Source organism: Phocoena phocoena, chromosome 6 (genome assembly GCF_963924675.1).
Source record: "Phocoena phocoena chromosome 6, mPhoPho1.1, whole genome shotgun sequence".
Lineage (NCBI taxonomy): Eukaryota > Metazoa > Chordata > Mammalia > Artiodactyla > Phocoenidae > Phocoena > Phocoena phocoena.
The window spans coordinates 102,385,573-102,407,839 of record NC_089224.1 but is presented as its reverse complement, the minus strand read 5'-3'; the positions used below and the strand labels follow the sequence as shown (position 1 = coordinate 102,407,839).

At 45.4% G+C, this 22,267-nt stretch overlaps 1 protein-coding gene across 5 annotated transcripts in view; it reads left to right on the top strand.

Annotated features, from left to right (window-relative positions):
- The window catches only part of GGTA1 (glycoprotein alpha-galactosyltransferase 1 (inactive)), a 64,581-nt gene extending 50,729 nt beyond the window's left edge, over positions 1–13,852 (top strand). For 2 of the 5 annotated variants that reach the window (XM_065878572.1, XM_065878573.1), the window contains 4 exons: positions 1,482–1,547; positions 2,440–2,541; positions 8,484–8,621; positions 12,910–13,852. In XM_065878572.1, coding sequence (XP_065734644.1) covers positions 1,482–1,547; positions 2,440–2,541; positions 8,484–8,621; positions 12,910–13,603 — 1,000 coding nt within the window. In that variant the 3' untranslated portion in view covers positions 13,604–13,852. The remainder of the gene's footprint in view (positions 1–1,481; positions 1,548–2,439; positions 2,542–8,483; positions 8,622–12,909) is intronic. The other 3 variants (XM_065878569.1, XM_065878574.1, XM_065878570.1) reach the window with 2 other exon arrangements.
- The last annotated feature ends 8,415 nt before the right edge of the window (positions 13,853–22,267 follow it).

The window sequence follows — 22,267 nt, the reverse complement described above, 5'->3', positions numbered from 1 at the left end:
CTCATAAAAATAATCAGGGTAGATATTGTCCATTATGCAGCCCACTACATGTTGTATAAAGACCCCTGCGAGAAATTTTGTTGAGACAAAGGATCAGGAAAAAAGTTTGGGTTTCCCAATGAACTAGTGTGTGGAGGAGGAGGAGGAGGAGGAGGAGGAGGAGGATTGGCAGTTAGGACTCTGTAAGCCTTCATTTTTCTGTCCTTGTCTTGGTTGCCAAGAAGCTCAGAGCAAAGTGTCGTGCTTAACTTGTACTTTCCTCGGGCTTCATTTCTGATATAATTTCTCCCCTGGTGTTAAATCCTGGCTTTTGTGCTTACATGCTATGGGATCTTGGCAATTTGCTCAAACCCACTCAACCAATATCTCAGCCATAAAATAAAAATAAAGGTAAAACTTTTATTCTCACAGAGTGGCTGAGATGACCCAAAGTCATGTGAAAACACCTACCTGAGTGACTAAAATGTTCCTCTGTTTCCTTTTGTTTTTGTTTGGTTTGTTTAGTTTTGTCTTTATTCTTGTATTGTTTCCCTCTTTATTGTAACCATACCTTCTTTTTTTTTTAATTTTGGAAAATTTATTCATTGTATGCAAGTGGGAAAAAGAAAAGTAACCATACCTTCTTAATCATAAACCATCTCAAGCACTTCTTGAAAGTAGATGGGCTTTAAAATAGGTTTCTTATTATTTATACCCATTCATGCCTCACCACCTTATTTGTCTAACCGAAGGGCATTGTATCCCCTGGCTTCCCCCTCTTTTCCCGCCTCCGGAAGGTGCCCGCCTTGGAGAGACTCTCACAGTGAATGTGGACACTTCAGCATGTGCGTGGTGAAAGTGGTTCTGATTACAGATTGCTGAGCTTCTTTCTGGTTTAGAGACCCTCAGATTTCCCGAGTCTGTCACTGCTGACCTTTGTAGCAACTCAAATTCTCCTCGTTTAGCAGAAGAGATCATTCTTGGAAACGTGCACTGTTTTCTTGAAAGACGCCGACTTGCTACAGTCATTTTCAACTTAGAAAGCTCTTTTACGTATGCTACTTTGTTTAGTCTTCAAAGCCACCTTCATGGTAGATTTATTATTGTTGCTGTTATTATTAGCATCTAACTTTTCAGAGGAGAAAATCAAGCTTCAGAGAGGGAAAATGTCCGATCACAGTCACACAACTAGTGAGTGGCAGGTCCAGGACCCAGAGTTATGTATTAGTTACCTCCACATCTTGTCATTCTTCTCTCCTTCTCTCCCTGCTAGGGCTCCCTGGATGAGCTGAGCGCCAGGGGACGCCCAAGGGAGGGGAGATCCAGGGAGTGTCAGGTCCATCTCTCATTCAGCTAGAGTGGTGTCGCTTTGGCTCATTTTATGAATTAGTGATTAAAAAAAAAATTTTTTTAAGTGACCTGCCATGAAAAGAGTTTGGAAACCCCCCAGTTTGGGACTGCCTCATTTTCTAAAAGCGTTTGTCATCTTTTTCATTTCTTAGAAACCCAGAAGTTGGTGACAGCAGCATTCAGAAGGGCTGGTGGTTTCCAAGCTGGTTTAACAATGGGTAAGGCGGTCAGACGATGGTCTGTTTATCCACCTGACGCTATAGAGTCCAAATAAAATGGTTTCATATGGGGATATTTATATATGTAGAGCTGATTCACTTTGTCATACAGCAGAAACTAACACACCATTGTAAAGCAGTTACACTCCAATAAAGATGTTAAAAAAAATTAAAGACTAAAAAAAAAAAAAAAGTGGTTTCACAGCCATAAACTCAGTCACTTGTCTTTCTGGCCCATTGGAAGCACACAGGGACTCTATTTCATGGTTGGGACTGGGACATTAAGTTTGGTTTTCATGTTTTTGTTTTATCCCATTTAACTTGAGGATGAGTGAAATTCAGGCTAAAGTTGGGATTGCAGGAAAGACTGTCATACGCTAAAATGTTTTCATGAGGACGGTTTTATGAAGTTTCCCTCCCCCTGAAATAACCTGATGGTTGTTGGGTCATTAAATTGCTAACTGTGCTGACCTGGGAGGATAATAAGAAAGGTGAGTACTGCACCTTTGCATCAAAAGTACGTCTTTATGAATAAACGTATAGTATCATGAACCTTTCTCCAGACATTCACTTAGTGCACATGTTCTCTGCCTTGGCACCCGTTTTTTTTTTTTTTTTTTTTTTTTTTTGCGGTACACGGGCCTCTCACTGTTGTGGCCTCTCCTGTTGCAGAGCACAGGCTCCAGACGCACAGGCTCAGTGGCCGTGGCTCACGGGCCCAGCCGCTCCGCGGCACGTGGGATCTTCCCGGACCGGGGCACAAACCCGTGTCCCCTGCATCGGCAGGCGGACTCTCAACCACTGCGCCACCAGGGAAGCCCTTGGCACCCGTTTTTGCGGGATCCTCACTCACCTCCCTGCCTTCCTCAGCTTGTTTTCCCTTTGTATGTAGGACCCACAGTTACCACGAAGAAGAAGAAGACATAGACAAAGCAAAGGAACAAAGAAAGGAGGACGAAGAAGAGCTTCAGCTCTTGGACTGGTTTAATCCACAGTAAGAAAAGAAGCATTGCCCCAAGTTCAGTAAATCCATAGCTCAGCAGTGGTGGGGGGCTGCATAGGCAACTGTGCCGTGGAGAGCGTTCCTGACTGAGGAGACCGAGTCTTAGCATCTATTAGACTTTGAAAACAGATTAGATGAGAAACTGAGAGGCTGGATATTTTGACTTAAATGCTTGAGCAACAACTACAGTGATTCTGACAGCAGTTAGCCAGCGGCAGCAAATGAATCACAAAATACTGGTGCTGGAAATGTTCTTATAGGCCACGGGGGTGTTGTGGAAAGCCACAGAATCTAGAGTCAGAGCAAGAAAATTCTGTGATTCGGTTAACTCATCTGTAAAATGGCGGTGATGATCCAGAATCTCATAGGGCCATGTACGCATTCTTTAACATACAACAAATGTTTATCAAACACCTATGATATGCTAGCTGGTGTTTTTCAAACTACCGGTCACTGCCCATTAATGTGTTCAGAAATTAGCTGAATGGGTTAAAAACAGCTTTTTAAAAAGTTGAAATCAAATAGAAAATCAGAAGGTATCACATGAAGTATGGATAGGTATTGTTTAGTGGAATCTTTGCTTCCATATATATGTGTATGTGCATATGTGTTTGTGACAGAAGATGTATTTCTCACTATGAGTCATGGTCAAAAATTCTATACTAGACATTATGTTAGGCACAGGAGACAGTAGAAATCAATCAGTATGGTTATATTCAAGAAGTTCACAGTCCTATAGGGGCACTAGGTGTGCAACTAGTGTTTGCCATGATTAGTAAGGAGGTGTGACCAACCTGACTTAGAAGGATGCGGTTTGGGGGTAAGGAGGTAAGAGCTGTCCAGGATGACCCTGAGGCCTGAGAGACTGGTGGTTGGTGGTGCCATTGACCAGGAAAGGGTCTGTTAGTGGTGGTGGGGGCGTGGGGGACGATGAGCTCAACTGGAGATGTATGTGGATTCAGGTACTTGTAGATACAGGTACTCTCTGGACAGAGATTCACAGGGTGCCTGTCTTTGTCATTCAGGCTGCTATAACAAAATACCATAGACTGGATGGCTTATAAACAACAAAAATATATTTTGTACAGTTCTGGAGGCTGGGAAGTCCAAGATCAAGGCCTCAGAAGATGTGGTGTCTGATGAGGACCCACTTCCTAATGTATACACGGTCATCTTCTCACTGTTTTCTCACATGGTAGAAGGGAAGAGGGAACTCTCTGGGGTCTCTTTTCTAAGGGCACTAATTCCATTCATGAGGGTTCCACCCTCATGACCTAATCACCTCCCTAAGGCCCCACCCACTAATACTATCATGTATGGGATTAGGTTTCAACACATGAATTTTGGGGGGACACAATAGTCAGTGTATAGCAGTGCCCGTAAGTGTGGCAGAAGATACGTAGTAGAGATGTAGGAAGAGGAGCCATCAGAGTACAGGTGGCAATGGGATCTACAGCCCAGGTGGATGTCTGACATCAGCCTTTACAGGGCCAGTGGAGGAAGAAAAGTCTGAAAAGGAGCAGGAGTGGCTGTAGAGGTAGGAGGATCAGGGGAGAGTAGTATCTATTCCAGCATGAGGGGGCTTGGGCTCTGGAAAGACTGAACATGTTCTGGCAAGTTGTCTTATGGTTTTGAGATAAGGGATCCATGTCAGTGTGAAAGGATGGGGAATTTTGGCCTCCCGTGTGTCATTTGAAGAGCTGGACAATGACATAGGGTAGCCATCTATGAGATGCTAAACCATTCCTGGAAATGTAAGAATATGGTGGCACTGTAGCTTTGACAAGCTCCTTAGATGTGTGTGTGTGTGGGGTGGTGAGACACCCCCGCCCCCGTGCCCCACGCCAAGGGCCAGCTAGATGAGCTAGAGATGGTCGCCAAGCTCCCTTCAAAGGAGGGCGGCACACTTTTACTGTGGTATTTGTGCTTTGCGGAGTGAGACTTGGAAGGCGGGGCCGGGGCTGAATTACTGGGGTCAGAGAAGAGGAACAGCTCACAGCCACCAGCTGTCACTCTCTCCACTCTCCCCCACGCACGGCTCAGTTTCTCCTCAAACAACCGGCGAGCAGATATTTAAAGAATATTGATTTGTAGTGACACCAAATCTAAGCCTTCTCAGGAACTAAAGTATGTTTCTTGCATAACTGAATGAAAGGTGAACAATTGAATTAACAAATATATTTATAGAAATGTATCCTTTTCTGTAAACTTAAGATGTCTGAAACATCTGAAGTATATTGTGTATGCATTTTTACATCAATATCACTTACTCTCTGTATCATCACATCCTCTTAATTTTCCTCCTGCTTCTCCCATCTCCCTTCTCAGTCTCCTTAATTGGGGCCTCTCCCTCTTCCCAGCCATTAAATATTAGTTTCTGGAGGTTGAGTCCAGTATCCTTATCTCTTTTCTTTATACCATCTTCCAGTGTGCTCTCACGCATTTCCATGGCATTAGACACCATCCATGGGAGAATGACACCCACATTTCTATCTTTAGTCCAAAGGTTTTCCCTGATCCCCTGCTTGTGTCTGACTGCCTGCCTGACACCTCTGTGTGTCTCACGTGACCCAGATGGAGTTCTTGATCCTACCCCACCCTCATTCTTCTCATTCTCCATCTCAAGCCAGAGTCCAGGAGACCTGTCTGATTCCTCCTTCAGCCTTTCCTTCATCCATCCCACAGTCTAATTCATTTACATGTTCTGTTAACTCTTCTCCCCAAATTTTTCCCACATCATCTCCTTCTCGCCCTCCCACAGCCACCACCCTTGTTCATGTCACCATCAGCTCTTGTCTACGTGCTGCTGCCTGGAAGGAGTCCAGTAAATAACACGTTGTATGCATTCCACACCTGTTTTGAACTGCTGCGTGATTCATAGAACTTTAACACTTTCTCTTCCCCATCCTTGGGGACCACAACGTACCCATAAATAAGTACACAGAATGTAAAAGCTACCAATTACCTAGCTAGGTGTGTGTTTGGGTTATGGAGGCCCTTTTATCTTGTGGGAAACCTTTAGCCTGTACTGGTGGAACCCCACAAGCTGAAGTAACACAGTGGATGCCCTGCTTGGAAAGAAGGCATTTGGGCAGTTTCCCATCTTTCCTGGTACTTTTTCCTCCTTTTAGAGCCCCATCTTGGTAACCTTGGACATCTTTTGCTCTTACACATGTGTGGTTTGCCTGCTGTCACTTGTCTTTTTTTTTTTTTTCAGGGCGGGGTGGGGTGGGGTCTGAGCAGAGGTTCATCCAGGAAGCTGATCTCGATCATCTTCCCACCCCATCTTTCTCCCCACGGCCTGTGTTTTCAGCCTGTCATCTGGCTTCCTAGTCAGGGTCGCTGACACGTTGGAATTGCCAGTGGAATTTAATAATTAACAGCTGGGAAATAGAACATTTTAATTTTTAATGAAACGTTAATTTAATATTACTGCTTTTTTTTTTTTTTTTCCCTTCTCAAAGGACTCTTCCCAGCCCAGTAAACAAACTGGACACTGGTGTCCTGACTCAGTCTTTCTAGAAGGTGTAGAACAGGTCTCATTCCTCTGATCTCCATGCTCAGCTCTGGGCCTGGCACAGAGCAGAGACTTAGCAGATGTGCGTGGTGGGGCTGAGGGCCCTGGTCTGGCCCCTCCTGTTGATTAAATGGCGAAAGATGTAGTTCCCTTCTCCTTCTCGCCTACCCCTGCTTTCTTTATTTGTGAAACGGGTGAGGACAGCACCCGCTCTAGAAGGTAGTTGTGAGGATTCAATGAGAGAATGAAAGTCAAGGACAGGCCCTGTACCCAGAAGTATTAAATAAGAATACCGTCCTTTCCTCCTTTTTCTCTTCCTTTTCTTAAAAATAATATTACCGGCTTGCCAAATGTTCAGCTCACGCGTGGCTGCATGGCTTAGCTGATGGGCCGGGACAGAACTGCTAAGAGATCCTTGACAGGCAATGGATGAGGTGACAATGCATGGGAGGGTTTATGTTCAGAAACATTGGTTATAGAATGATAAGCCGTGTGTGTGTGTGTGTGTGTGTGTGTTGGTTTGAAATCCAGTCATTCAACAAAGCTGGGAGTTTTATGTGACTAAAAGCATCACATAAGCTTCTAAAAACAAAACAAAAAAACCTCATCATTTCTCATTCTGCACTGATAAAAAATGCTGAAGTAGTAAGTTGAGTGGAAATGACTGACAAACCTGTGTTTTAACCCCATTTCATCAGCCTAGCAAATAAATATGCAATATAAGAAGCAACAGAAATAGTGGTTCAGAGCACAGATGACGGAGTCAGGTTATCTGGGTTCAAATCCCAGCTTGGCTTCTTACTAGCTGTGTGACCTCAGACAAGTTATTTAACTGCTCCGTGCTGCAGTTTCCTCATTGATAAAATGGGACTCAACACAGCACCTACCTTTGAAGGGTGAAGCCCTTGGTGCTGTGCCTGGTTCCATAGGAAGTGTCCAATGTGTGTTAGTTACATCATTAGCTGTTTGGCCTTGGACATGTTAACAAGCCTTTCTGAGCCTTGGTTTTCTTATCTGTACAATGAACATAATACATGGCAAGGCTTTTGCAGGGACTACATGAGAAAGTGTGTGTGAAAGTATCTCACGGGTTGGTGCAGAGTCCAAAATAGCTTCTTTCATGATGGAAGGAAACCGAGAGCAGCTCTCCCTGTGCAGCCATGCAGCCATGCAGCTGTCTTACCCGGGGTGGGAGGGCAGAGCTGGGGTGGGGTTTGAGACCCCAGGCAAGATGGGGGCGGCTGCGAGAGCAGCCTGGCAGTGTCCCTCCCCGTCTCTGGAGGAGATTCACTGTGTGGGGAAGAAGGAAGCAGCCCTGAAGCAGGGCACAGGGCAGGGGTGGGAGGGCTGAGTCAGCTCCAGAATAGGAGTGCAGAGCTTGCGGACAGAGGGACAGGAGGCATGAGTGAGACTGTACTGGGGGCTGGGGTTAGCAGGGCGTGACCCAGCCTTGCCCAGCCTCACTAGAAAAACTCAGCTTCGTCCATGGGGGTTGAGTCTAAATGACTGTGTTTTAGTTTCTACTTCCCAACAGGCAAGTGCAGTCACTTCCAGAGCAAATGGGGGTCAGAGCTGTCTCTGCCATCCCACTCCCATCCCCCCACCCCGCCTCGGGCTGGGCCCCAGCTGCTACTCAGCCTTTCTGCATTTACTCTTCACAGTTTGGTGTTTTGTCGTTGCTCTTACGTCGTTTCCTGTGTTTGTGTTGGCTTTGCCAAGTCCCTTTCAAGTGTTCTGAGTGCAGAGAACATCCTCCCCTCCCACCTCCCCCAGCTTTGTGCCCTTAGTAAAGAGGCCACATGGTCTGAGAGAGGTCGGAGCAAGAACCCCAGCCTGCAGGGTCCCTTCTTTCCTGGGTGACTGTCTCCTTGTTTGTCAAATGAACGATAAACACCAGAACACCCTTAGTCTGGGGCCCTTTTTGCCCTATAACCAGGTTCCAACCCAGGGATCCCCTTCTAGCAAAATGCAAATTGAAACAGCGGCTTCTTCCTCTTTCAGCTCTCATGGCACTCTCTGGTCCCCCTGCATCAAGCACTAGGGCTTTCTCAGGGTCAGATGGCACCCACAGGGATGAAGAACACCCAGAGAGGCCACTGGAAGCTTAGGAAGGGGCTGGGGAGACCGCAGGAGAGATTTAGAAGGAAGACGAGGACAAGGAAAGCAGGAAGGTGGGGGGACAGAGGGTTTGAGTTGTACAGGTAAGATCCCCACAGGCTCCCCCAATGCAGCCCTCAGAGACACCTGGGCCAGGGTCTCCTGTCCCTCACCCAGAAGATGATGCAAATGTCATACCACCAGCCGACTGTTTGAGGTTAAACTATAGTCGGGATTCAAGGCTGACCCGTTTTCCCTCAGACCGTCTCTGCCCTACCTTAAAAGCCATCCTGATTCATGGACTCTGTTTTGTCACCAGTAAACGCCCAGAGGTTGTGACCATGACCGGATGGAAGGCGCCGGTGGTGTGGGAAGGCACCTACAGCAGAGCTATCCTAGAAAATTATTATGCCAAACAGAAAATTACCGTGGGCTTGACGGTTTTTGCTGTCGGAAGGTAGGTGTTGCCAATAAAACTGACTTTACTTTTTTTTGTTCCACTGTCAGAAGGTTGTCGAGGGGCCCCCTGGGCGTACGGAGGCTGTTCGTGACGTGTATGAATTGTTAGAATGGAGTAATAGGACCATTTCAGGCTCATTTCTGCTGAGGCCCCAAAAGGCTGAGAACAAGACAGTGATCGGGGAGTCGACAACTTCCCACCTCATTGAGGGCCTCACTTGCAGGTAAGAATGTCTGCTGCATCCACCGAGCCCGGAGTCTACAGCACGCCCACAGCCGCCTCTGCCCTGACCTCCACAGCTCTCTGGAAATTCCAAAAATGCCGGCTGTTAGACAGCCCGAATGGGCGTCATTGTTTCTCCTACGATCTCAAGACCCCGGACCAAGGACCAGGGAGAGAAGTGACCTAAGTGCGGTGGTTTTCCACATCAGCATGGCTGACCACTCCTCCATGGGTTCCTGGGCTGCTGCCTGCCCCATTCATCCTGGAGGCTTTGGCCCCAGGAGATTTGGCTGGTCAGAACTTCCTCTTCCAGAGGTTGGATAGGTTCCTGTTTCAGCTTCCATTTCCTTGTTTAGAACATTGCTCCCCAAACTGCAATCATTCTTACTTAAAAGTAGTAGCTGTAATCTTAGTTTAAAATACAATATAACCCATTTTGTTCTTTTGGGTTATACTGAAGATTTTTTTTTTCCAAAACAAAATTAAAAGTTCACTTTTCCTATTAGCCTCCTCCCTCCTCCCCGCCCCCGCCCCCACCGCCCCACCATGGGCCTTCCCATCTGTACCTTTTCCAAAGGCCACATGGAAAGTTGACCTCTCGCCTGTACAAAGAGGGGTGAAGGCCCAGGATGACCTGAGTGAAGATCTGAGCATTCTCCCGAGACCTCCGACCCAGAGCCCAGAAGCCATTGCCATCACCGTACTGATCAAGTCCTAATGTCACTAAATGTGCTGATCCCAGGGGCCTAGGCGGCATCTCTAATTGAGAAGGGTGACTGGAGTTTTGACATTTTTACTAGAAGAATCTGTACTGTTATGAGTCAGGAGCAGATTCTCAGCTCACCTTATCCTTTGGTATGAGAGGGGACAAGCCAGCCACACTGCTGACTGATTTAATCCTGATGTTTCCAAAAAGAACGTTGCCGGCGGCTCCACAGTGGTTTCTGCCATCTCCTTGCAGCTTCTCAGAACTAAACTGTAAATCACATATCCTGGTGAAATCCATGTGCTCTCCTGTTTGTACTCAGCAGCAATAAGTCCTCCCAAGAGTGGATTTGGACTTTTAGGAGGTATGATGTTTGGTTTGTTTTCAAATAACAATGCACAGAGCCAACCGCAGTGCTTTAATCTCTAAACAATGTTAAACCTCACCAAGGCCCCCTCCCTTCCCCTGGGATTGTCTCCCAGCCTTCAGGGTGCAATAGATTGTTCTTAAAGTTCCAGAGTATGGAAGAATTTCCTGGCCACCAGCCCCAGAGCCATGTTGAAATCCCTCTTAATATTGCTCCGATATATTCTCTCCATTTAAAGAATCGATACTGTCAACGCTGGGGTTTCCAGAGACCAATATTAAAAACACAGTTTATTTTTGTAGTAACGAAAGGGAATCCAGGCAGCAACCAAAAAGCAAAAAGAAGTGCCACTTATTATTACTCACAAAACACCATAATTGGCTGTTAGTATGATCAGCAAATTACACTTACTCCACCTTCACTGAGCATGAGTCTGGGGGTGGCATGAGTTGTGTTAAGCCAATCAACTACTCTTTCTTCCCCTTCTCTGTCATCCCCATGGCTTCACCAGATAGCGTGTCGCTTGGCTTACAGAAGACACGAACATGATGTTCTGTTTTGTTTTGTTTTAATTTATTTATTTAATTTTATTTTTGGCTGCGCTGGGTCTTCGGTGCTGCGTGAGGCCTTCCTCTAGTTGTGGCGAGCGGGGGCTACTCTTTGTTGTGCGCAGGCTTCTCATTGTGGTGGCTTCTCGTTGCGGAGCACGGGCTCCAGGCGCACGGGCTTCAGTAGTTGTGGTGCGCAGGCTCAGTAGTTGTGGCGCACGGGCTTAGTTGCCCCACGGCATGTGGGATCTTCCCAGACCAGGGATCAAACCTGTGTCTCCTGCCTTGGCAGGCGGATTCTCAACCACTGCACCACCAGGGAAGTCCCAAACATGATGTTTTTTGAATGAATAAGTAAATAGCTAAGATACCACTGCACATCTATTAGAATGATCCAAATCCAAACCACTGACACCACCAACTGCTGGCGAAAATGTGGAGCGGGAGGTACTCTCACTCACTGCTGGTGGGACGCAAAATGGTGCAGCCACTTTGGAAGACGGTTTGCCAGATTCTTACAAAACTAAACATGCTTTTATCATCCGATCCAGCAACTGCACTCCTTGGCGTTTACCCAAAAAAGCTGAAACTTTATGTCCACACAGAAACTTGCATACAGATGTTTATAGCAGCTTTATTCATAATTGCCAAAACTTGGACGTAACTAAGATGTCCTTTAGTAGGTGAATGGATCAATAAACTATGGCACATCCAGATGGTGGAATGTTATCAGTGCAAAAAAAACAAAAAACTATCAAGGCTTGAGAAGACATGGAGGAACCTTAAATGCACATTACTAAGTAAAAGAAACCAATCTGAAAAGACTACATACTGTACAATTTCAACTATATGACATTCTGGAAAAGGCAAAACTGGAGAAAGTAAAAAGATCAGTAGTTACCAGGGGTTGGAGTAGGGAAATGGTTGAATAGGCATAACACAGAATTTTTAGGGCAGTGAAAATACTCTGTATAATACCATACATAATGAAAGATACCTGTCGTTATATATTTGTCCAAACCCATAGAATGTAAACTGTGGACTTAGCCTGATAACGATGTGTCACTGTGGGTTCATCGACTGCAATGCATGTGCCACCCTGGTGCTGGACGTTGACACTGGGGAAGCTGTGGGAGGGACAGGGGAGCCGGGGGGCATATGGGAACTCTGCAATTTCAGCTCAATTTTGCTGTGAGCCTAAACATGCTCTAAAAAATAAAATCTATTTTTAGAAAAGGAAATGAGATAGTTAAAATAAGGTTAAATCAGAGCTTGTTTGCTCTGGTACTGGGATGGGTCTTATAATGGCAGTATCTGGTTAATGGACTGGTGTTTGGGGTGACCAGAGGGAAATTCACAGGGCGAATGTGTAATATGGAAGGATATCCATGTCCCATAACCCATTCTCTGGGTCCCAGAGAAGGATAAGAGAGTGGCGATGGTTAGACTTAATGCATCCCCAAATGACCCAAGGGTCACGTCACCCTTGCATCTGGTAGGGCAACAGCAACATTGGAGTATAGGTTGGGGTTTTCAAGGGAGGCCTGAGAACTAGTGCCCCCTGATGTTGATTGAAGGGTACATACCTGCAGTTATCAGATGAATAAGTTCTGGGGATCTAACATACAGCATGGTGATTATCGTTAATAATGTTGTATTATAGACTTGAAAACTGTTCAGAGAGTAAATCTCAAATCTTCTTGCCACAAAAAAGAAATGATAATTATGTGATGTGATGAAGGTGTTAACTAATGCTACAGTGGTAATCATTTGTAATATACGTGCACCAAATCAACACTTGGCACACGTAAAACTTACACAAGGATATGTGTCAATTATACCTCAATAAAGCAGGAACAAAAAAGAACTAGTACCCCCTCTGCCTGCCCAAAGTCTGAATCAACTGATAAGTAAGACAAGGGGCTAAGTAAGGCAGGTGGTAGTGAATATCACCTTCATTACAGTTAAAGCTGATACTGGAGAATGTGACTTCTATCTGAAGGCCCTGGGCTTCCTAATGTTGAACCACAGAATTAGAAAGACTTGGGTATCCAGGCACCTACAGCACAAGAAACTGCAAGCCTCTGGTTGTGGGAGCAGGGCCTGTACCACTAAGCTACCAGTACAAGGCCCAGAGCAGTTGAGAACACATGTTCTTTCCACCTGGCCGGCTTCCAAGAGTGAGAGAGGAGGGGGCGGGGCTGGGCATGCCCAGTCACCCTTCTAGAAGCATCAGTCAGGTAAGTCACTCCACCTCCCGGAATGAGTGACTGAATGGTGGAGAGTGGCCAGGAACGTCCCTCTGTGAAAGCACTTGTCTAGGATGGGGGAAAAAATAATTCCTTTCGTAAACTGCAAAATACAGACAAGATGATGAGAGTAGCATGTCGCCTCCTGCAGAAATCCTAGAGGTTACATTTATCCCATTCTTCTTTGTTTCAGATACATTGAGCATTACTTGGAGGAGTTCTTAACATCTGCTAATAAGTACTTCATGGTTGGCCACAGAGTCATATTTTACATCATGGTGGATGATGTCTCCAGGATGCCTTTGATAGAGCTGGGTCCTCTGCGTTCCTTCAAAGTGTTTGAGATCAGGCCTGAGAAGAGGTGGCAGGACATCAGCATGATGCGCATGAAGACCATCGGGGAGCACATTGTGGCCCACATCCAGCATGAGGTCGACTTCCTCTTCTGCATGGACGTGGACCAGGTCTTCCAAGACACCTTTGGGCTGGAGACCCTGGGCCAGTCGGTGGCTCAGCTGCAGGCCTGGTGGTACAAGGCAGATCCTGACGAGTTCACCTACGAGAGGCGGAAAGAGTCCGCAGCATACATTCCGTTTGGCCAGGGGGATTTTTATTACCATGCGGCCATTTTTGGGGGAACACCCATTCAGGTCCTAAACATCACCCAGGAGTGCTTCAGGGGAATCCTCCAGGACAAGAAAAATGACATAGAAGCCGAGTGGCATGATGAAAGCCATCTAAACAAGTATTTCCTTCTCAACAAACCCACGAAAATCTTATCCCCAGAATACTGCTGGGATTATCATATAGGCCTGCCTTCAGATATTAAGCTTGTCAAGATATCTTGGCAGACAAAAGAATATAATTTGGTTAGAAATAACGTCTGACTTTAAATTGTGCCGGTAGGTTTCTGAATTTGAGAGAGTATTCTTCTGGCTACTTCTTCGGAAAAGTAACACTTAATTTTAACTTAAAAAAAAAAATACTAACAAAACACCAACACAGCAAGTACATATTACTCCTCCTTGCAACTTCAAGCCTTGTAATATGGGAGAATGAACCTATGGTAATCAGATGTAAATTCCTAGTGATTTCTTATCTTTTCTGGGTTGAGGGGGATACACTATCAGCTAAACAAAAAAAAAAAAGAAAAGAAAAGAAAATTGTCATGGGCAAAGAAAAAGCCAGAAACACTCTACATGCGTCAATTGACCTACCAGAGAAAAGTATGCATAGGGAAATGTTTGGCAACAAGATACAATTGTGAGCCGTTGTCCTCTTGATTTCAGTGTCTTCCTGTCTCTGCTAGCAGAGTTGTTTTGCAAACAGGAGAACTCTTAGTAGGACACAGTTAACCTTGGCAACCCTCAAGTGGTTTCAACAGCAGAGTACTTCAGGCCATTTGTGGTCCACGTCCTTTTCTTATCAGGACGTTGTTTGGCTTCCGTGCAAAGACTGGTCAAGACTCCCAGTGGATATCATAGTGACGAATGTTGGGAGTCACAGGGAATCTGATGAGCCAGTGGGTTCTCAGCATGAAATGAAAACAAGCCTCAAAGTAAGTTTGCCATGAAATAACAGAGAGTAGAGAGACGGGGCTGATCACTGTGGGGGCAATGCCACCTCTGAGGGGAACAGGGCATGGGGTTGGCACATAAATACAGCAGCATGGATTCAGGCACTGAATGGGAGGCAGTGTGGGTGGTCTCCAGGCTCCTCAACCGTTATGACACCAAGAGATGTGTTGTCTTAGAAGATGCTTCTTGTTTTGGCCAAGTCATATTCGGTCCACCGTGCTCTGGAACTTGAGTCTTCAAATCCTTGGCCAGAGGAAGCGGGTGGTGTCAGAGTAGACAAAAACCTGCAGGGGATTGAAGAGGCTTGCAAGGGGTTACGTTTCCCAGACCTGGGCTTCATTTCAGGACAGTGAGTCATCAGCAAATCCTGCCACCACCTGTTCTAACCCTCAGCCCATCATGCCCCGACTTGGAGGGCTGACATCAAGGAACCTCTTGTTTTCCCCTGCCCCATCTGCACTACTGAAGTGTAACCATCAGATGTGTATAATGAAACAGTTCATTGATTTTATATCAAAAGTAGAGGGGATGGCAATGGGAGACCCAGTCTTCGTGACTGAACAGCTTAACCTTCAATTCCTTTCTCTAAGAGAAGCTATGGGCTTCCCTGGTGGCGCAGTGGTTGGGAGTCCGCCTGCCGATGCAGGGGACACGGCTTCATGCCCCGGTCCGGGAAGATCCCACATGCTGCGGAGCGGCTGGGCCCGTGAGCCATGGCCGCTGGGCCTGCGTGTCCAGAGCCTGTGCTCCACAACGGGAGAGGCCCGCATACCACAAAAAAAAAAAAAAAAAAAAGAGAAGCTATGAAATCTTACATATTATTTAAATTTAAGCAATTCAACGTAAAGGAAGTTAGGAGGCAGCATTTACATATGCAGGCACGTTTATATTTTGCTTGTGTCCCAGTTTAGGTCACTGGTTTCCATTTTCAAGCAATTTACTTGAAGAGCCGTTGCACTGGCCTGATGTTCAGCACCATGGGCGGCTTTGATAAAATCAAACCTCCATTTTCGCTACTGTTTCACTGTGCCTCCTAGTCTTCAGTTCTTGCCAAGAATTTTCACAACCCAGCAGAACAAAACAAGACCAACAAAAATCCTGAAGAAGTGCCCTTGTAAAAGACAGGAGATTGCAGGTCAGTTAGGACTCTTGCTTCTCTATAACTCAAGTTTTCTGGGGTCCATTCTGGAGTAGGGAGAGTTCATGGTTTAAGTCCCAAAGCAATGACCTATCCTCAGATTAAAGGACTGATGTTTCCTTTTGAAGGAATCTTGATTTTTTATAATTCACTTAAATTCCAAATGGACAAACTCAAGATGTTATTGATAGTTCAGTATTAAAAAAATAAAGAAAATTCCTGATTTACAATTGAATAAATTATTTTCTCAGTATATTCTGGTCCAGTCATGGAGTGTGCATTTTCTCCCGAAGATGTTCAGAATTGTCAATTGCAGAATTTTAAATACTTAGATTCCAAATAGTCCTTGTGTCCTTCTAAGAATTTGTCCACTGTTACAAAGATAGAAGGAACATGGTTGAGATTTGCTCACTTTTGTAACAATGAATGCTTATAAAGAGCTTCCCAGAGTGATACGCTGAAGTAATTAAGTGGCAGTAGAATAAGGCTTGCCCCTGAAGGTCTGGGTGGGGCACAAGGGCAGAGGGAGAAAACAATGCCATAACCATATCTGGTGGTTACTAGTCCTGACCTCTGGGGAATATATCTGGCCAAGGGAGCCCTGGGAGAGACTTGCTGAATTTCCAGCAAGACTGGGTGGGTGTATTTATAATAAATACAAAAATTGAAGTGGAGCAGCCTGATGTAGTGTGGTGCATGGGATATGCAATGGGACATGATTCCCTCATAGTAGAGAATTATTCCCATTTTGTAGATGAGCAAAGTGAGGTTCAGAAAGGTTAAGCCACCCAGCTGGGAAGCAACTGAGCTGAAGCTCACACCAGAGAAGCTGATGAGGATAAATGTGTTGACACCATGCATATGGAGGGCCATGTTTCCTATCAAGGAAAATGCTGCTTTATAGAAGAATCTGATAAAGGGGAATTTTTGCCGTAAGAAGTAATATTTTAAAAGCTAGGTATGCTCCTAGGCCCACACCACTTCCCACTTTTTCTGTACAAAACCTGCCCCAAGTGCATTAAATTAGTTAAAATGGATCATGTAAAAATAAATAAAAGACTGCGGTCATTCTCAACTTTATGTTGTGCCTGCAGGGCCGCTATAAGCCCAGTGGTCACTCATAAGCTGTTATACCAAGGAAGTGCCTCAGAGGGCAAAGCTGGGTGAGGGGGTGGGTGGAAGGGACAGCCATGCCTCCTCCTTCCACTCTGGGGGTTCCATGCAGCTGGAGGGGGAGAAGTTTCTGTAAGGCTAGAAGGGCCTGACTTCTCTTGTCCTTCTTGTAATGACTCATTTTCTCTCTCTCAGCCAAAGTCACTATGTGATTTACTGATAGCTATGGCACTACTTACAGTTATAAGAATTTATTAAATCACTGTTTATTAAATGTACCTTATGTAAATGAATAACACAGGCATGGTAGCATACTCACAAGTGTGAAATATAGAAAGCATGAATGTACAACACAATGCATACTTCTTTTAAGGTGAGAAAGCTGGGTTAAGTGGGGATCCATTGGTCAAAGCCTCAGGTCTATAAGGGTGCAGAGCTAGGACTCAAACCCAGGACTGTCCGACTCCAAATCCTTTGCTCTTCCCACGGCTCCAGTCTGCTTCCCTTACTGTCTCTCACATATGTGCACACACACACACACACACACACACACACACACTTTAACCATCCTGTTTTTGAAATCTGTGGACAGCAGGGAATCACCACCAAAAGCTCTCAATCCTTGTCTTAGGAATTAAAGAGAGAGAACTTAGTAGACCCAGACTCTTCAGAGGCAGAAGGTAGGTCTAAACTCATGCTGGAGCCACGCTGGAGAAAGTCAAATGGAGCCTGAGCAATACGAGGCCCAGGAAAGTTCAAGGGCCAAGGGGGTACAGAGGAGGAAAGGATGTCTGCGAGGTGGAAATAGCCTCAGAGGGGCTGCCTCTGAATTGAGCTTTGCGAGAAGAGAAGGGGATCACTGTGAAGAGTGGAGATGGGGTGAGGCTTCGGAGGGAGGTGCAGCAGACCCACAGCACAGAGCACTGTGATGAGACTTTCACGGAGACCCACCCAGATGGTGCCAAGGCCTTGGGACTGGGTGAAATCTCATAGCAGAGCCTGTGTGAAAAGCAGCAAAGAGCTTGAGAGGGCTTTGGCTGGTTGAGGGCTGCACATTCACCCAGCATCTGTGGCTCTCTTTCTCCCTCCCCAGCAAAGCCTGGTCTCCTCTATGGAGTCTACGTGATTTCTATGGAAACTAGTGCCATAGTTGGACCAAGTGACCCAGACTAAGCCAATCAACACTTTCCCTCCCCCGGTGGCAATGACTGATTCAGGGGTGGGCAGGTGATCTAAACTAATGCAATCAAATTGAATCTCAGGTCTTTTACTGGAAATACAGACACATGTAACATTAGAAGCCACTAACACTTCTGGGGATCACAAGGGAGGTCAGCCTTAGGATGAAACTGACAATAGGACAGGAGGAGCAGGGACGCCGAAGGAACCACAGTCCTTGATGACAGCCCTGAGCCACGGGCTCCAGCCTTACCTAAAGCCTGAATTGCCTGTGGACTTTTCGAATGTGTGAGCCAATGAGGTCCCATTATTAAGTCACTTGGAATCGGGGTTTCTCTTACAACTGCAAGTATCCCCATTGAACCCTTCTAGAACTGTGAGTTCCTTAAAGGCAGGACCATAGTCTGCCTTTGCATCAGCTCCAGCACCCATTACATCACCTCTCCCAGAGGTGCTGCTTAACGAATGAATCGTTACACCCACTCCCGTCATGCCTCATAAGAAGTGCTTTAATTAAAAAAAATTGTTTTTTGACTGTGGACTCTGTGTCCCACTACAAAGCAGATGCTTTTCTATCACTATGGGAACTCGAGTCGAGGTCTGAGCTTCAGGCTCTAACCGGGTACCCTAACCTACGGAGCTCAGTGCTGCTTAAGGTCCGTGATGCACGGGACGAGCTTACTCCATCAGAGTAGAGCCGTCGTTCGCAACCAGGATGATTTGGTACAACCACCGCCACTGCTGCGCGCCCACGCCCCACCCCTGCACCGACCCCAGGGACATTTGGCAATCTCTCAAGATATTGTAGGTTGTCACAACTTGGCGGGGGGTGGGGGGGCGGTTGCTATGCAAATCTAGTGGGCAGAGGCCGGGGATGCTGCTAAACATCCTACAATGCACAGGGCAGGCCCCACACCAAAGAATCATCTGGCTCAAAATGTCAATCGTGGGCTTCCCTGGTAGCGCAGTGGTTGAGAGTCCGCCTGCCGATGCAGGGGACGCGGGTTCGTGCCCCGGTCCGGGAAGATCCCACACGCCGCGGAGCGGCTGGGCCCGTGAGCCATGGCCGCTGAGCCTGAGCGTCCGGAGCCTGTGCTCCGCAATGGGAGAGGCCACAACGGTGAGAGGCCCGCGTACCGCAAAAAAAAAAAAAAATGTCAATCGTGATGAGCTTGAGAAACCTGGTGTAAAGTTCCCTTGAACTTTATGAAGAAAGAAACGTGGGGAGCCAATCTGCATAATACCCACCTGTCTATACCCAGGGAATAGTCCCTAATGGGTGCCGAAAGCTTCGAACTCACCTAGTCTTAACCCCCTGTAACATTTCACAGCTCAGACAAAAGTAGTTCCCCATACTGGACACCAGAGGGCAGGAATTTCCCAAGACAACACTTATCCTAAGCAACTGCTTAGGATGAAAACATCAAATAGGGTTAAAAATAGTCTTTTCCGGACCTGGCGAGGACTGCACATTTGTAGAAATAGATATGTGTTTTGCATATAAATGAATATAGCTATAAATATTTAAAAATCAGCCAAAGTTAGAACACACTTTTAGTAAGTTGACTGTGTTCAGAATAAAAGGTGGTTATGCTAGCTAGGTGTTTTAGTTAAAGATACTTTGGTTGCAAAGAACAGATATTCCCCTTGATCTGTATAAACCCAAAAGGGAGATTAGTGTGAGGCTACTGGAGAGTTCTACTAAATACAAGGGAGAGTTGGCAACCAGACAGTGGTATACTGAAGCTGGTTCATACCTGCTTGTGAGAACGTGTTGTACGCAACACTTCCCAACCCTGTTCAGTGACTTCATTGTGGTAGCTTGATATCGGCCATGGTGGGAATGTTTGCACCATGGGAATCAGCAAACACTAGAAATCAGGGTTCCATCCCCTTCCCTTCCCTTCCCTTTGCATCTTTCTGAGGAGGTGATTGTGTAAAAATTTACTAGCACATCACTACAACCAGGCCATAAGCAAGAGCCAGGGAAGTACAAGGGCTTCAACAGTTGAAAATTGTAAACTTCCCCTAAAGGTCTTCAAATATGACCAAGCTCCAACTATCTCCAGACTCAAGATTTCTTCCTTCAAAACTCTAAATACCTGGAAAAGAAAACCCATGTGGCACAGCATCCACTCATGCTCCCAGCAGTTGTGACATGGGGTAGGTTTACTGGAGGGTAGGTTACACTCTGGGGAGGTTCTCAGAGAAGGATATACTGTTGTGAGCTCAGTAGATGCCTCTAAAAGTGTCTACCACATTCACTTATAGCTGTCTGGCTGTCAATCACTTCTTTCCACATATCTAAAATGTTCCCTGCTACCATGATTCAAAAACATTATGCACAACTCTAGCACAGACCCCTCTCCTAACAGCAGGCCACAGAATCCACAGCAAATGTCAGAGGGCTAAGCTTCTCAGAGCCCACCATCTCCAGGTAATAACTATTTATCCTTTGGCTCCTTAGAAAGCCCATCTGACTATTCTGCAGTCTGTGAAATAAATGGTAAATTTAGCTCACACCCAAATACACAAGAGTCAATAGTGAGAGACAAGGAAGGAAGAGGGGAGAAAGTTACAGTAACTCCTACTTAAAAGGAGGGGGAAAAAATGTAAAATAAAAGGAGGGAATGATGGTTACCTGCTCAAGGGGCATTTCCTTACTCTGGAATTCAGTTGATCTCTGCTGTTAAGTTTTCTATCAAGGCTAGCAACAGTCTTCATCCATCATTCCAGTCTACTTCAGACCCTTTTAGCTACGTAAGATATGATTGGTCACAAGAGTCCAGTGACAGGGTAACTTGTCTGCAACATGGACCAGCTGGAGAGCTTTCTCTTGTCCAAGGTCCTACTGGAAGCTCACTGCTTTTACACTTATCAGACAAGTGGGAGGTAGCTGGATACCCTTATGTGTGGGGACACTGCCTCCAAAATCCAAAGTATCACATAAGAGTTATGTGTCCCTTTAGTAATAGGAGACATAAAGCTGCACTCTGGTTCTCAAACTTGGCTGCATTCTGGAATTACCTGGAGAGCTAATATTGATGCCTAGTTCCAACCCCAGAAATTCTGATTCATTTGGTATGCGTGGGCATTGGGACTTTTAAGGGCTTCCCAGGTGAAGAGGATTCTGGTAATATGGTGGAGTAGAAAGCACCAGGAAGCTGTCTCTCCCCCTAGACTGGCAGAATTGTCTGATGTAACTATTTTGGAACTCTGGAGTCTATTGAAGGCTTGCAACTTCCAGAGGAAGACTTGAATGGTAAATTAAGGTTAATTGCAGTCAATTTCAGCTCTTAGCACAGGCAGCCATCCATCCCCATCTCCCAGCCATTTGGCAGATAGCCGTGCATGTGTTCCTGCAGTGACTTACCCACAGCTTGTGGAAGCCAGGGTAGGCAAAAAGACCCTGTCCTCCAAATATTGGGTATCTGTGCTCTGATTGCTGATTGATGCTTCTGATCACAGAGGCGCAGACAAAGAGACAGGCATTCATTGTTGTTGCAACTCCCCCCATTGTTGCAAGCCCCTCCCCCTCCGGCTGAAGTAACTTCCAGGGGATTTAAAGGGTCAACACCCATTACCTCTCCCTTCATTTTTCTTTTTCCCTCTTTGGGACCAGATATTAAAGACTAGGACATTCAAAAACAACACATATAATGGGAAAATTAGTAAGTGACCTCCTTTGGAGGAGCCCCAGAAGGAGAGGAGAGAGAAAGTATTTGACGAAATAACACCTGAAAACTTCCCAAGTTTGATGAAAACCATGGCTATAAACATCCAAGAAGCTCAATAAACTCCAAGTAAGAGGAACTCAAAGAGACCCACACTGAGACACATTATAATCAAACTTTTGGAAGACAAAGATAAGGACAAAGGGAAAATCTTGTAAGAAGCAAGAGAGAAATGACTTGTCACATATGACAGAGCCTCAATAAGATTGTTGGCAGATTTCTCATTGGGAACTTTGGAAGCCAGAAGGGAGTCTTGCAGGGTGAAATGAAAGGACATTAGCCAGTTACATAAATCCATATGGAGAAATAAAGATCTCAGTGAAAGTAAATATATGGGCAATTATAAAAGCTAGTATTGTAACAACTGTTTGTAACTTCACTTTTTTTGGCTACATTATTAAAGAGACAAATACATATTTTTTTAAGTTACTGGTCTAAAAGGTAGTATTATTATAACTTTGGTTTGTAATTCCAAATTTCGTTTTCTACATAATTTAAGAGACTAATACATTTAAAAGAATTATTAGTTTATGTTTTGGGGCACACAATGTACAAAGATGTAATCTCATGACATCAACAACCACAAGGGATGGGGACAGAGCTGTAAAGGAACAGAGTTTTGGTGTGTTATTGAAGTTAAGCTGGTATAACTTCTAATTTGAGTGTTATAACTTCAGAATGTTAAATGCAATCCCCATGATAACCACAAAGAAAATAGCTGTAGAATGCATACAAAAGGAAATGAGAAAGAATTTCTAATATTTCACTACTGAAAAATCAACTAAACACAAAAGATGACAGTAATGCAGG